Source organism: Engystomops pustulosus, chromosome 4 (assembly GCF_040894005.1).
Source record: "Engystomops pustulosus chromosome 4, aEngPut4.maternal, whole genome shotgun sequence".
Taxonomy (NCBI): domain Eukaryota; kingdom Metazoa; phylum Chordata; class Amphibia; order Anura; family Leptodactylidae; genus Engystomops; species Engystomops pustulosus.
In genome coordinates, this window is record NC_092414.1 from 86,463,244 (window position 1) to 86,478,169 (window position 14,926).

The window sequence follows — 14,926 nt, forward strand, 5'->3', positions numbered from 1 at the left end:
TATTGGTTGAGAAAGAGTTCATATTTTACCACGCAAGCTGGGTCCTGGTAGATTTATTGAATGCGACTTTTGAAAAAATCATAAAATGGTGGAAACTTCACTTCTGCAGTGGGGTGGCGAGGAAAGTCGAGAAATATTTAGCATAAGTGTTGTAACTAAAGCACATCTTAACTTTTAAACTGTTTTAATTTTATAAATGAATAGTACTTGTGATATAATAGAGACAAGTAAATGGTGCTTTATTATGTTCACACTCCCCTCTTTTCTCTGCTGTGAACAGTGTGTTATGAAAAAAAGTTATGAAATCTGTAGCAGACAGAGAAATGGAGGCTAAAGAAATTAATTTCTTATATAATGTGTTGCTTGACAATTCAGCTCTGTAAGGAGATTAGTTGATCAAGTGAAATATGATCCAGTTCTGTAAGGCATTTAATCACTAAAAACTTTTTTAAATTTTTCCTTATCAATCTGTCATGAGTGTACAGGATACAGAAAAGATGATTAATTAGCTATACAGATAAGTGCAGGACAGGAAAGACAGAAAAACTGTAAAAATGTAGATTTTTAATACAAAACAGTGGGACATCGGAGTACAAGTGATCTGGTCTGTATGTGTTTTCCAAGACGAGCTCACTTGAAACAAAAATTGTAACAAGCATTATTTCACAATAAAAACACCCCTGTACTACAGTTCAATGCCAGGATTTCCTGTGGCTAGTCACTGTTTACTGATCCATCAATCAGTGTCAATGCAATTCACCCCATGGCTTCATTCACATGGCCACAATTTGCAAGCAGATCACGCCCCCCAAAGATTTCACCCCTACCACCTCCTCCTCTCGGCCTTGTGCTCAAAAGGCCCAAAAGGTCTGAAATACTAGGAAATTTTTTTAAAAAAATTAAAACAAAATATAAAAAAAGGTAAAATTTTAAATCCCTAGAACACATATAAAATAAATAAACAGTAAAAATCATAAATTTGTTAGGTATCGCCACATCCCAAAATGCCTGTTCTATCAAAATACAACCGAATGTCCAAATCACCATTTTTTCCATCCATGAATATTTGAATATAAAATGATCAGTCATTTTAGGTCCCACATTGATATAAATTAAAATGCCAGCACCTACCCCAAAAATGACACCTCACACAGAGGCCCATACACTAAAGTGTGAAAAAGTTATTGGCCTCAGAATTTGGCAAAATGGCAAATTGCATATTTGGCACAATTTTAACCCACTCGGAGTGGTTTAAATGTCCAGTGTTAGTTTTTAAAACTGATGACCAACCTATAAAAGCAAAAGATATATAGTTCAAAGAGCGTTTTTAGTTTTAATCCATCCATTCTATCCATTTATAGTGAATTTCTCACGCACTTCAATATGATTTTATGAAAAACACCAGAACTTAGTCTTTATGAACTTTATCTCCACAGGGCAAATGCAGATTGATTGAAGCAAAAGCAATGAAAGAATCTTCATCTAATGTAAGGCACAGTTTCAATCTGTGGAAACAATTTGTCAAATCACTTATTTATGTGAAAGTATGATTTGCGCCTATTATGTTACTGATATCAGTCCATATCTGTGGAAATGTACCCTATTAAAAGAAATCTACCATCAAAAGCAGGATAAACCAGGGACAGTTACTCATAGATCCAGGCGCTGCAACTGTGGTAATCTTTTAAATTATGCTAATGAGGTTGAAGGGCTTTGGGTGTGTTACCTGGTTTATCATGCTTTTGATGGACTGCACTGAACATTGAAATATTTTACTTGAAGGGGTATTTCCACAAAGACAAGATTCTTAAATATACTCAGGATAAAAAAACACACATTCTCTAATTCAATTATATCAACAAAAAGACGCCATTTCACATATATAATTCCAACCGGTCTCTATCAGTCCTGATGTATAAAATTTTAGTTGCCCTGGGATCCGACCGTAAATCTTCTGTTTATGATTACGGTCAGACATGGCAGATTCTTCTTATGATTAGCTTCTCCTCTCTGCCACCATTATCATCTCTCATCTCTCTTTTTCTATGCGTCAGTTTCTAGTAGAATGTTCAGAAGGTAAATGAAAGTGTAGAGAAACCGGCACTCTGATAATCTAAGCACAATGTCAGTACACAGAACTAGAGGAATCTTGAAGTGTCTGCTTAGAGAGTCCCTGTCCATACTATGGAATTTTACACTGAGCAGCCTAGGGAGTGATAGGAGCTAAAGCAGCAATAAAACAGAGCAAGATTGTAAAGTAAGGGGGTTCAAAATGTAATATCACTAGGAGATAAAATTTTGAGAACTATCTTGCATGGGTAAACCCCTTTAAGCCAATTTTACTATAATTTTCCTAGTTTTTCTACAATTTGACATTTCCTTTTTCTATATAACTATTTTATTCATGTGTTTTAAACATTTATAAAATAACATGAGTATCCATTCATATATTCTTCTCACTGTCAGTTATAAACAGAAAATGTCCATTAACATAACGCAACTATAGAAGAATTTAGAACCTAAATTCCTTTCACAAATCTTATGCATGCCATATTTGTGGTGGAATGTGTTCCATGTTTTACCTTATAAATTTCTGCATGTCTATATAAATGCTGCAAGTATATATGGGGGTACACTATAAACTCCATGCATCGCTACTGCAGCACTTTTAAAGAACAGCTTTAATGCAGCCACATTCTTGAGCAAATACAAGCAATAAACAATCTTGACATAAATTTCATTCTGCTGTTGTAACATTCAGTATTCCTGCTGATTTGTCTATTATTTTTACATTTATCATATTTTAACTCTGCCTCCACAGGTCAGTATTACATATGTGTCGGATGACAGGGTTTCTTCAGCGGGAAAGAAAAGGGTCTCTATTAGGGGTAGAAACCTGCAAAGCCTGCCACGGTTATTTTTATTTGGTAGCAGCAGTTGCAACCCTCAGATGTAAGTATACTATTTTCACAGACAACATGTTGACTATTTTGACAGATCTCAGTTAGCAGAACTGTTGAAAAACAAACAGACAACTAGGTGTTTCTTCTACCCTTGTCAAGTGGGTGTGTCCGTATACTTGTAATTGTCCAGTCAGTGAAGACAGTTTTGGATTGTGGTGGAATACTCTCCTATGGAAAGAGGAAGGATGACCGCCAATGGCCTCTTGATTCCTAAATAACAGCAGAGACCAGATGTTTCAGAATTGCTTGATGTCAGTGGAGGACACAGATTCCTTTTAAGAGCAATTCTTTATTGCATACCCATCATTATTAAAAATTTTGCAGTGAAACCTGTTATTTATCACATTTGACTGTAATTATTTCCCCTTCTCTTATTTTCCTTTCAGCTTACAGGTTACCCATCACAATATTACACAGGCCTTGATCTCCCTGCCACCGAGTCAAACTGAAGTCAAAAAACTTTGCGTAGATTACAATAGGAATTGTTACCACAAAAGTATCAACTATGAATCTGTGTCATGTTCTGCCATTGTTCCAAATACCTTGTGGCTAAGGTAAATTGACTAAATCCACATTTTATCAGTTTATATTTACTAAAGTTATTCTGATTTCAATATGCGTTATTTTCCTTGTTTTTTTGTGAAGAGCACATACACATTACATTGTTGATGACTATTACAATACAATGATGTTTTGCATAGTGTGTGAACATTTTTACTTATTGGGATATTTAAATATATATTTATAATTTTATATATATATAATTTTTTACTTAATTTGTCCCCCTTGAGATCATTAAAGAACCCTGCGGTACATTTTCTAGTTTTTTTTCAAGATTTTCACTGTAAGAGCCCCAATTAAAGGGTGGAACAACTCTCTGTGAGGGCAAATGTCTTGAGCAGCGCTATACTGGGTCTTATGAGATCCTGCAACTCTGCTGAACCTCTTCACACCTGCCAATCGCGTTACTGGTAACTAGGTAGAATGGAAAAGGCTGGATAAGTAATACATTCTGTCAATCCAAAATCAAGGAAATTAAAATGTTTATAATCATAAAGCAGATAGCAGATCGCTGTTTCTTATGGAGGGGGCTCCTCCTCATGGCAGGCATACCGCGTGTTAATGCACCATAAATGTAACTTTCTTTTACAACACATATAATAATAAAGGGGATTTTAAATAACTGGTGGCACAGTTGCACACATTTTTAATGGATATTAAGCAATTAAAGGACATCTACCACTAGGATCAAGGATTGTAGATTAAGCACGTTCACATCCCGGTTTGTGCCCCCTCTGGCAGTATCTGTTCCTCTTTTGGTTCCTATGCCCTGGTTTTTACAAATAAAGGCTTGTAAAATTAATGAGCCTGGAGTCCCTCAGGCTCACTTGCATAATTTCAAAGCCTTTTTTCCTAAAAACAAGGCTATAAGAATGTAAAGGAAGAGCATTTTATACACCAGTATGTTAGTTTGCTTGGTTTACAATCCTTGACCCTGGTGGTAGATGTCATTTAATGGAAAACTCCTCCCAAAGTCTAAACATTCTATAAGATTTGTTTAGCATTTCATATAGATTAAACTTTATCTGCAAACCTATCAAAAACAATAAAATGCCACATGTCATATCCCATTAATCTATCTTCTAATAGTGCACATTTCTTGTTGTTTTTCAGTGGTGGTCGAAAACTAGGTATATCCGGTAGAAATCTGGACTTAATAGATGATATTACCATTTCAAAGAACATGGTAGTACAAAATGTAAGGTATTTACTTTCATGAGTGATAGGTGTTGTATTTAAGGACTAGCTGTAAACAAGATAGTGGACTCTTGTGATTAGAAATTGGTTTGGTAACGTTAACAAAAAGCTGACAATTGACAAAATTAGAAATTCTTTTAACCGTGTTATTATTATTAGAGTACAAAATATAACAAGAGGAGCACCAGGTTGCCCACTACATTATAATAGGGTAACACATGTACACACATGCAGTTGTAAATAAAATATATCAGAATAGAATCATAGAAGAGAAGAACAACAATAACAGGGGAAAATAGGAATAGAGGAAGAGGGTTCAATTTGATAGTTATGTCTGTGGCCGTAACACTTATTCTGGTGTAAAACACCTCTGTACATATGGGGTTTCTAATAAAGCTTTGTGTCGAGGACCCACATGCCTACCCCCCCACTCCCCCCCCCCCGCCCCAATTTCAGAATTGTGCACGTTATCCGTGAGAATAAACATATTTTATAAATGCAGCACATAAATATATATCAGCAGTAAATATACTCCACATATAAGTATAGAGGCAATAAATGTACTGTGCACCAGTGCTGAGATACAGTAGATATAGAAGAGATGGACATCATATACTGATTAAATCAGTACCATCGACTGGCCTGGTCCATCCTAGTCTGTATCCTGGTGGCCTCCTCGCAGGTGACAATTCTTCTCCATCAGGCATAGAAGATCATTATAGAGTCTCCTGGCTAGTATATATAGAGTCTCCTCTAGTATATAGCCTGCCAGCTCCTGTAGTATATAACCTGCCAGCCCCATGTAGTATATAGCCACCAGCCCCCGGTAGTATATAGCCAGCCCCTGCCCCCAATATAATGCATGTAGAAAAAAACCAAAAGGTTTACTCACCTTCCGACACGCCCCCGGCAGGTCCTCTTCTATCCATTGTGGCTCTGGCATTGGCTCTGTGTCCCCATGTGGTCTGTCACAGCCACTCGCTGACATCATAGTGTGTGCCAATGCCAATGCACACATTAGAATGTCAGTGTGTGGCTGATGTCACGATGCCTGCGACGGACTGGGACACGGAGCCGATGCCAGGGCCGCAATGTATGGAAGTACCCTTTTTTTTCTTGACTGTGCAATGTATAAAATGTTTATGTTTTTTCTTTTCTTGTATTGACCAGTTGTGTATCATGTTTTTTTTGCTTTCCAGAAACATAAGTGTTTAGGAAATTCATCCAACTGCCATTTTATAGCTCCAAAATTAGGTGAAACGGCACAGACTTTCCGAGTGAAGTTGACTATTCAGGAAAGTACTGTGATGTGTGGAGAAATAATTTATAAGGCAGACCCAAATTTTAAGACTTTTTATCTACTAACTGATAATGGTGAAGAGATTGAACTGCGAATAGAGGTAATTGTAACAACATATTTGTTATTTCCTGTGTGAAAGATGATTCATCAAATGTGAAATATAAACGTAAATAATAATAAAGAATAATGTATTTAGAATGATTTATAATGATTGAACTACAACCATATTCAAATATTATCCTGTTTATGCCACTTCCACTACTTTAATTAACAGTGTGCTGGGCATTGCCACGGCTTAGTGGAAAGGGGCATGGACAATGTGGCATAATATATTTACTGTTATGGACACTAGAAAACTAGTGAACATCATTCTGCAATCTACATCAAACAGCATTTTTTTAAAGGAAACCTACCACTTGTAGTGGCAGGTTTCTGATGGAAATACCGGGCACCAGCTCAGGGTGAGCTGGTGCCAGAGCTTATTTTCGTTAGTGTTTTAAACCGCGGTATCGCGGTTTAAAACACTTTTTAAACTTTATAGCCGGCGCAGGCAGGTACGCGCTTGGCGCTTACCGTGCGCGCGGCTACATAGGGAGTGAATGAGAGCCGCGCGCATGGTAAGCGCCGAGCGCGTACCTGCCTGCGCCGGCTATAAAGTTTAAAAAGTGTTTTAAACCGTGATACCGCGGTTTAAAACACTAACGAAAATAAGCTCCGGCGGTGCCCGGTATTTCCATCAGAAACCTGCCACTACAAGTGGTAGGTTTCCTTTAAGTCTTTTGTTTATAACATTTTTCAGTAAATCAAGCACATAACACAGAAGAAGAGAACCAATACACAAAAAAGTAAACACATGAATGGCAGTGACCATGAGATACTGTCATACACACAAGAAATAAGAAAGCAGAGCATGTAGGAGAACTGCAGAGCTTCCCATGAAGTCTCCATCAATCTAGTTGTAGCAGCAAAATTCTAATCTGTCCTTGCACCAGTATTGTACTTCACCCACTTGTCATGCCTATTAGGGGGTAAGGTATAATTTCACTGGAAACAATTTCTCTGTAGTATTAAAAAAGAGACTTTCCCTGCCTTCCCAACCATAACTCTTTGCATACTTCTCTGGGATCTGTTATACTGATTCTGGCATAGTTAGAGTTTTTCCTCTAGTCCCTACATTTCCTGAGGAAAAAATTTTAATATTTTCAGCTTTATTCTATCTGTAGTGTCAAATGGGCTGGAGCCACCCTGTCTGATTTAGACCATGAACATTGGACAGTAGAGAGTTTCATCAGAATTATTTCAGTACCCAATGTGCTAATCAGACTCTCAGATTGGTGGTCCCAGTCTGGAGCAATTTTATGTGGTGATGAAAGGGACCAGGTGGTATATAGATGCACTTCTCAGAATTGGAAAGATGGAAGTTTAAAATGGTCTTTATGGACGTAAATCAACGTATCAAAATAAAACGAACAAAATGTTTAGTAACATACCATTCCCATCATCGGGGGTTGGTGGTATGAAAAGCAGTGGAACTCGCATTGCAAAGTACTGAATGTATGGATCTCTAGACTATGGACACCAGCAGGAGCACTATGTGGACCTGACCTGACCTTGGACCTGAAGCAGGGAATATAACATTCCCAAAACATGTTCTCCTATATCTCGTAATAAAGATAAAAACCCTGTCACAATGCCATGAGCAAAGCATTTATATACCACCTGGTAATTTTCATCACCACATACATTTGCTCATCCAACTTGTACTAGTCTTGGATATCAGGAGACACTGCCACCACATTATTCCCCTGAAATAGTGGAATGACCCACCCACCTCCTGTAAGTGAGCAATACCACTACTGGGGGTTAAGTTCTTGCCTAACTTCTTCAATCTGACAGTAGAGATCCAAAAATAATGACATTAATTGTTGAAGTTTATGGTGGGTTATTTTAACACCTGTTCAGCTTCTTATAGTATAGTCCTCATTCTAGTGTTGGTAATTATCAATCTCTAAATTCAAGTGTAATTATTCCCCAGAAAGAAGAAGATGAACTCAATATCCAGGCACATGAAATTGATATCAAAATACATTACCAGGAAAGAGAACTAAGCTGCATTGTGAACAATGCAACAACATTTCTTCAGAATTCTATACACTGTAAGGCAAGGATGGGTTTTAAAGGGAAAGTTAATAGGAAAGAAATAGAGATTGAGGTAAGTTATAAAGATCATAAACATTTGTGCAAATATAATGGTGTCACCATAAAACAAAAGACCTCTTCTTAATGGAGCAGTGATGGGCCTATAGATCTAAAGCTAAATCCAGAGTACCCCTTCTACAACGAACATAAGGCTGGGTTCACATCACGTTTTGTGTCATAAGTTGTAAGGACATGTCGGGAGGATTCTGACGTATGGCACAGGCGTATCCCACTGAATGCCTATAAAGTGCAATACGTTGCCCGGGGGCCCTCCTCCCCTAATTGCGGGGGTAGGAGTAATCGGCAGCAGCCTGCGATTGCTTGATGCCAATGAACGGGATGTTCCCCCAATGATGTCACTGTTCTAATTTAGACACTCCATCCTCCCAATATCATCGGCTCCCCATAGCCGACTATTGTCTGTAAGTAGATACATTTGCGGACAGAACGTTTAGTGGCCAGACGGAGGCAACAACTATGCCTCTGTCTGCTCCTATTTGTCAATGTATACGCTGACCTCCCGAAGGTATACGCTTAGCTTACACAAAAAACGTGATGTGAACCCAGCCTTACACACACTGATGTCCAGGCTACTCCTTACAGGTCACCAACGCCACCCAAGACTTCTAAAGCAAAATGTGTCTGATGAAGGTTTTACATGGCCGAAATGCCATAAACCTGTATTGGATTGCATTCAATGATTACTAAGGTGTTTCATATACAGTAAAGAAAATCCATACAAGAGAGCCAAATGCTTTATTATACACTGCGGCATTCAATCCTACAGAATTGACCTACACGCTATAGAACTCACTTATTCCCTTTCTGATGTATTCAAAATAAGTTCCAATTGCGGAATAACCCCTTTAATGGCTCTAAAATTGTTAAACCTGTAATATTCATATAGACTTTACTGAAACATATGGACCACACTTTCTCTTCATTTCTCTCCTATTTCCTTCCTCCATTAGTGGGAATTTGTGTCTGTTCTTTTTGGGTATTCACAACTAAGGTCGAGTTGCACCATTCTTTTCTCAAATTAGCATCTATGCATCTGTTTTACCATCAGTAGATTTAAGGGTAATACAAAATGGTGTCATTCATATATTGTATGTGAGCACAGCATAAATGTATGTCTACATCTCAGTATCAGAGGGAAACATTGATCCAATACAATGCACCTTCAGTTATCAATCCGTGCATTTTCTTAAAGGGAACCCCTCACCAGATTTTGCACAGATACATCAAATGGCAGGTCCCCATAAAGTCATATTAACTAACTGACACCATTCTTTTAGTTAAAAATTGTTTCCCTCAGATCCCCATAAATCATTTTTATAATTTTGTCTGTTATCCAGGGATATCATTAGTGAGTTGAGGGGGGCGTGGCATCATAAAGCTGAAGCCAGCAGCTCCTCCTCATGCTTTCTCAGCATGCAGCAGTAATGTCATGTGAATAGGGTGACATAATCTCAGTGCCATTAGCCTCCTGACATTAGGAAATTGTATACTATGCATATATCTGATCACATGAAATCACAGCACTCTGCAAGGAGGCATGGAGAGGAGTAAATGTTTATGCAGGCATGTTGCGATTTCATGTGATTAGATATGTGCATGTGTACAGTTTGCTTATGTTAGGAGGTGAAAGGACCTGAGATGATGTCACCCTGGTCATATGACATTACTGCTGCATGCTGAGTAAACATGGGGAGTAGCTGCTGAATTCCATCCAAAAGGCCATGCCCCATCCACGCTCGACCCACTATAGATATTCCTGGATACCAGACAAAATTATAAGGATGATCTGAGAGAAACAGTTTTTAGCTTAAAGAAGGGTGTCAGTTAGTTAATAGGGCTCTATGGGAACCTGCCACTGGCTGTATTTGTGAAAAATGTGGTGACAGGGTTCCTTTAAGTATAGTGTATTACTGTATTTCTGAGAAATGGACACTGTGCTATTTTAAACCTGTAAAAAGATGTTTTGCTTTCTCATCAATTTTTAAGGTTACATTAGGCAACTTTAAAGCAAGATTAAAGGAAAATCCAAGCAACGCAGGCTCTTATTTTTTCATCTTCCTAGCTGTTCCTCCACTTCTTGTGATAGTAGTTATTGGTAAGTATTTAGCTGAATTGTTTTTGCTCTTTTATAAAATCTAATGTAAACATAATGTAAATATAATGAACGTGCGAACATGGTTATAACAGTCTTTACATACTAACTACCGTATGTGTACACCATATAATGTTCATATAATGTTCACCTAGAGTACAAGTTACAGGTGGTCCTCTACTTAAGAACACCGACTTACAGACAACCCCTAGTTACAAACGGACCTCTGGATGTTGGTAAATTACTGTACTTTAGCCTTAGACTACAATAATCAACTGTAACAGTTATTAAAGGTTTTTGCAGTTAAGATTTATTGTTAATCCTGGTTCTTATGACAACCCAACATTTTTAAAATCCAATTGTCACATACACCAAAAAAAATTTGGCTGGGGTTACAATTATAAAATATACAGTTCCAACTTATATACAAATTCCACTTAAGAACAAACCTACAGAACCTATCTTATACGTAACCCGGGGACCACCTGTATTATGACTACATTTAGCATTAAAATACGGAATTTGTATTATACAATTGATGAAGGAATACATGTTAAATTGTGGTGCACAGCAGAACTTAAAAAAGCAGAAATACCCACCAGAAGAGTCTCACCACAGTCATGCGATTCTATTTTCAACTGCTAAAACCAGACAAGCTTATTGAGGACCTGTCACCCTAAAAAAAGGCTCTAGGAGCTGCTAACAAAAGTAAGCAGCTCCTAGCACTACCCCAGTATAAGCCGTGTTATATTGCTAGCGTTATCAGAAACTTTCGATAAAGCTAGCGAACACTGCACTGCCATACTCTCAAAACGCCAGATCAAGCTTGTAGGGGTCTGGCATATTCATGAGGAGGTGGTACAAGGAGGCGGTAACTGCCGCATGAGGCCTGGCAGTTATCACCAGTCTATGGGGTGAGAGGGGCGGCCTGGGGAAGAAGCAGAGGAGAGGGGAACGCCTCGGACCACACCCTCATGAATACACTGGACCAGGCTTACAGCGGGTATGGAGGGTATGGCAGTGCAGTGTTTGCCCTAGACTACAATGATCAGCTGTGTCTGCAATTAAGATTTATTGTTAATTCTGGTTCTTATGACAACCCAACATTTTTAAAATGAAATTGTCACAGAGGCCAAAAAATGTGTCTGTATATAAAATATACAGTTCCGATTTGCATAGAAATTCAACTTAAGAATAAATCTACAGAACCTTTCTAGTACATAACACAGGGACTGCCTTTACATGCAAAAGTCCTGGGTGGGTTCTTGTATACATTTGTGTCAATAGCTTATACTCATGTACGGTGAGTATTTCAGTTGGAGGTCACTCCATTATCTCTACAGGGCAATTTCAAACTTGGTGGGTTCCAGAAAAAGCATAATAGAATTTGAATAGATAGTCAGCTCATCCAGTCCTTAATCATTTCAGGTTCCACAAGAAGCCTTGGGCCTTGGCTGGTGCCCAAACTACCAATATTTTAATCTGCTACTGATGGAGACGGCTAAAGGGGTGTTTTTGGGCTGTGATTCTAAAAGTTGGACTGCTTGTGGCCCACCACTGATAATCTTTCAGGCTGGTTTTCATATCCATAAAAATTGGGTTTTTTTATGGAGTTTATGGCCACAAAAATATGTTTCTGCTTTGATCAAAGGCCTCTATACTACAATTTTATTAGTTTGGTTGGTACAGCTTCCAAGGGTAGATTGAAATACTAACTGGATCGACTACTATATAGACCTATGGGGCAGATTTGTCATTTAGCAGGTGTCTGACACCAGTTTTTTGGAGTGTCTTTGTTAGATCTTTTGGTGTGTTCACAGTCACAGCCTAAATTAATGTACATTTTATTTATGAATATCATATTTAGCTGCCTATTTAATCACAAAACGCAAATCCAAAGAAATGAGCAGGAAACTAGCCAAAGATCTTGAGGAACTAGAGTGTGAGATAAGGAAAGAAATCCGTGAAGGTAAGTCTACTAAATCTGAAACTTGGCTGCGATAGTTGTGATTCCTCTGCTATACTTTGTATGTAGTTATTTATGTAAGTGAAGTTATGTAGGTAATTGAGTTTTCACATAACACAAGTATCAAGTTTTTGGGTTTGAGATAAACCAGTTGCATCAGCAGGACTTCCTCCTTATCAGTCCAGAGAAGAAAACTAATTTAGCTAGGTAAGAGGCCGTAGACAAAGAATTGTATGTCAGATGGCCATTGTATAACATTTTATACCATAGCTGGGTTATCTTCTGCTCTTGAATACAGTTGAAATGTATTGTGAACACAACCACTTTCAGTTTCCGGCCCACAGGCAACAGGTCATGTGCCATTGCTTGTGGCCCTTGGGACATTGGTTGGTGAGTGCTGCTCATCCCGCCATTGTGCATTGAAATTGACTGCCTGCAAATCTTGGCAGCAATAGAACTAGCTCTTTAATTTGTAGCATGGCCGTGCATGCACCACACCATGAACAGGCACAGTAGAAGTCAATGGGGCACATTTACTTACCTGTCCCTTCGCGATCCCCGTCGTGTGTTGTCCGATGAGGATTGGGGTCTGCCGCAATTCGCTAAGATTGTGCATCCAATTTTCTGCATGTGTCGCTTCCCCCGCTGAGGTCCGCCGGAGCTCACCTTCTTCTTCCCGGTGCATGTCAGTGCTGATCTTGCGACACAATTTGCTTCTTAAATTCTGCGGTTTGTCCGAATCAGTCGGGTTGCCGACGTCCACGCCTCCCGATTTGTGTCGCATGCAAGCCGGCACTGATACGACACAATCCGATCACGTGTGCCAAAAACCCGGGGCAATTCAGCACAAAACAGAAAAAATCGTGAAACCCGACGAAAATGCGCCGTTCGGACCCTTAATAAATGTGCCCCAATACGCGATTTCAGTTAGCCCCATGTACGTTCATGTAGATGAGGCCTTAACAAGCTACTGTGGAGAATTTCTTATTTTGAGACACATTTATTGTTTCAGGACTGCTAGATTCATAATGGCATGGTTTGGTTTGTGCCGTTCTAGACAATAGAACTGCAGTTATAGTTGGCTCACCTTTTTAGGACAGGTCAGTTTTACTCCTGTAGTATACTATAAATTTTAAAAGTACAAAGACCATAGCTCTGCAGAACAGACAAATATTTTCCTAAGTAAAATTGTCCATGAACCTGACAGGAGTATACATAGAAGAAACCAGTGATAACACACCAGTCTTATTGGAAATAATTAGAGATGAGCGAGTATACTCGTCCAAGCTTGATGCTCGTTCGAGTATTAAGGTACTCGAAACGGCTCGTTGCTCGGACGAGTATTTCCCCTGCTCGAGATCGAGCATTTAATTAAAAAAACACAGTGAAGAACAATGAAGAATAGAATAAAAACAGTGAACACTGTGAACACAGGATCATTTAAGTGAAAAACACAGTAAAGAACACAGTGAAGAATAGATCACAGATGTTCGGCACATCTGCTTACTTGTCGGAAGATACGCGCGGAACGGAGGGGCACGGAGACATAGGGGCACGGAGACATAGGGGCACGGAGACATAGGGGCACGGAGACATAGGGGCACGGAGACATAGGGGCACGGAGACATAGGGGCACGGAGACATAGGGGCACGGAGACATAGGGGCACGGAGACATAGGGGCACGGAGACATAGGGGCACGGAGACATAGGGGCACGGAGACATCGGGGCACGGAGACATCGGGGCACGGTGACATCGGGCAGCGGCACGGAGACATCGGGGCACGGAGACATCGGGGCACGGAGACATCGGGGCACGGAGACATCGGGGCACGGAGACATCGGGGCACGGAGACATCGGGGCACGGAGACATCGGGGCACGGAGACATCGGGGCACGGAGACATCGGGGCACGGAGACATCGGGGCACGGAGACATCGGGGCACGGAGACATAGGGGCACGGAGACATAGGGGCACGGAGACATAGGGGCACGGAGACATCGGGGCACGGTGACATCGGGGCACGGTGACATCGGGGCACGGTGACATCGGGGCACGGAGACATCGGGCAGCGGCACGGAGACATCGGGCAGCGGCACGGAGACATCGGGGAGACTTCAGTGGAAGAAGAGCAGCGGATCCTGGGACAGCGTATCTCCCGACAAGTAAGCAGATGTGCCGAACATCTGCAATCTATTCTTCACTGTGTTTTTCACTTAAATGATCCTGTGTTCACTGTTTTTATTCTATTCTTCACTGTTCTTCACATCTGCTAACTTGTCGGGAGATAATATACGCGCGGAACAGTGAAGAATAGATTGCAGATGTTTGCATACATCTGCTAACTTATCAGAAGACATTCTTTTTCAATTAATTAACACATTTTATTCCCGAACCATGGTCCCTTTGAAAAATGCTCGAGTCTCCCATTGACTTCAATGGGGCTCGTTATTCGAGACGAGCACTCGAGCATCAGGAAAAGTTCGTCTCGAATAACGAGCACCGGAGCATTTTAGTGCTCGCTCATCTCTAGAAATAATGTATAGTAGTAGTCGTCCTTTAGAAGTCTTGTAGAAGTCTTAACATGGTTGATATTTCTTACATAAAAGTAAGCGAGGGGAACCTCA

General features: G+C 39.8%; 1 protein-coding gene across 1 annotated transcript in view; it reads left to right on the forward strand.

Moving 5' to 3' along the window:
• Nucleotides 1–14,926, forward strand: part of PLXNC1 (plexin C1) — an 84,787-nt gene that overhangs the window by 34,639 nt on the left and 35,222 nt on the right. The window contains exons 9-16 of the mRNA XM_072146572.1: nt 1,437–1,487; nt 2,822–2,952; nt 3,350–3,517; nt 4,638–4,722; nt 5,921–6,121; nt 8,057–8,233; nt 10,228–10,336; nt 12,201–12,302. Of these exons, the coding sequence (XP_072002673.1) occupies nt 1,437–1,487; nt 2,822–2,952; nt 3,350–3,517; nt 4,638–4,722; nt 5,921–6,121; nt 8,057–8,233; nt 10,228–10,336; nt 12,201–12,302 (1,024 nt within the window). The remainder of the gene's footprint in view (nt 1–1,436; nt 1,488–2,821; nt 2,953–3,349; nt 3,518–4,637; nt 4,723–5,920; nt 6,122–8,056; nt 8,234–10,227; nt 10,337–12,200; nt 12,303–14,926) is intronic.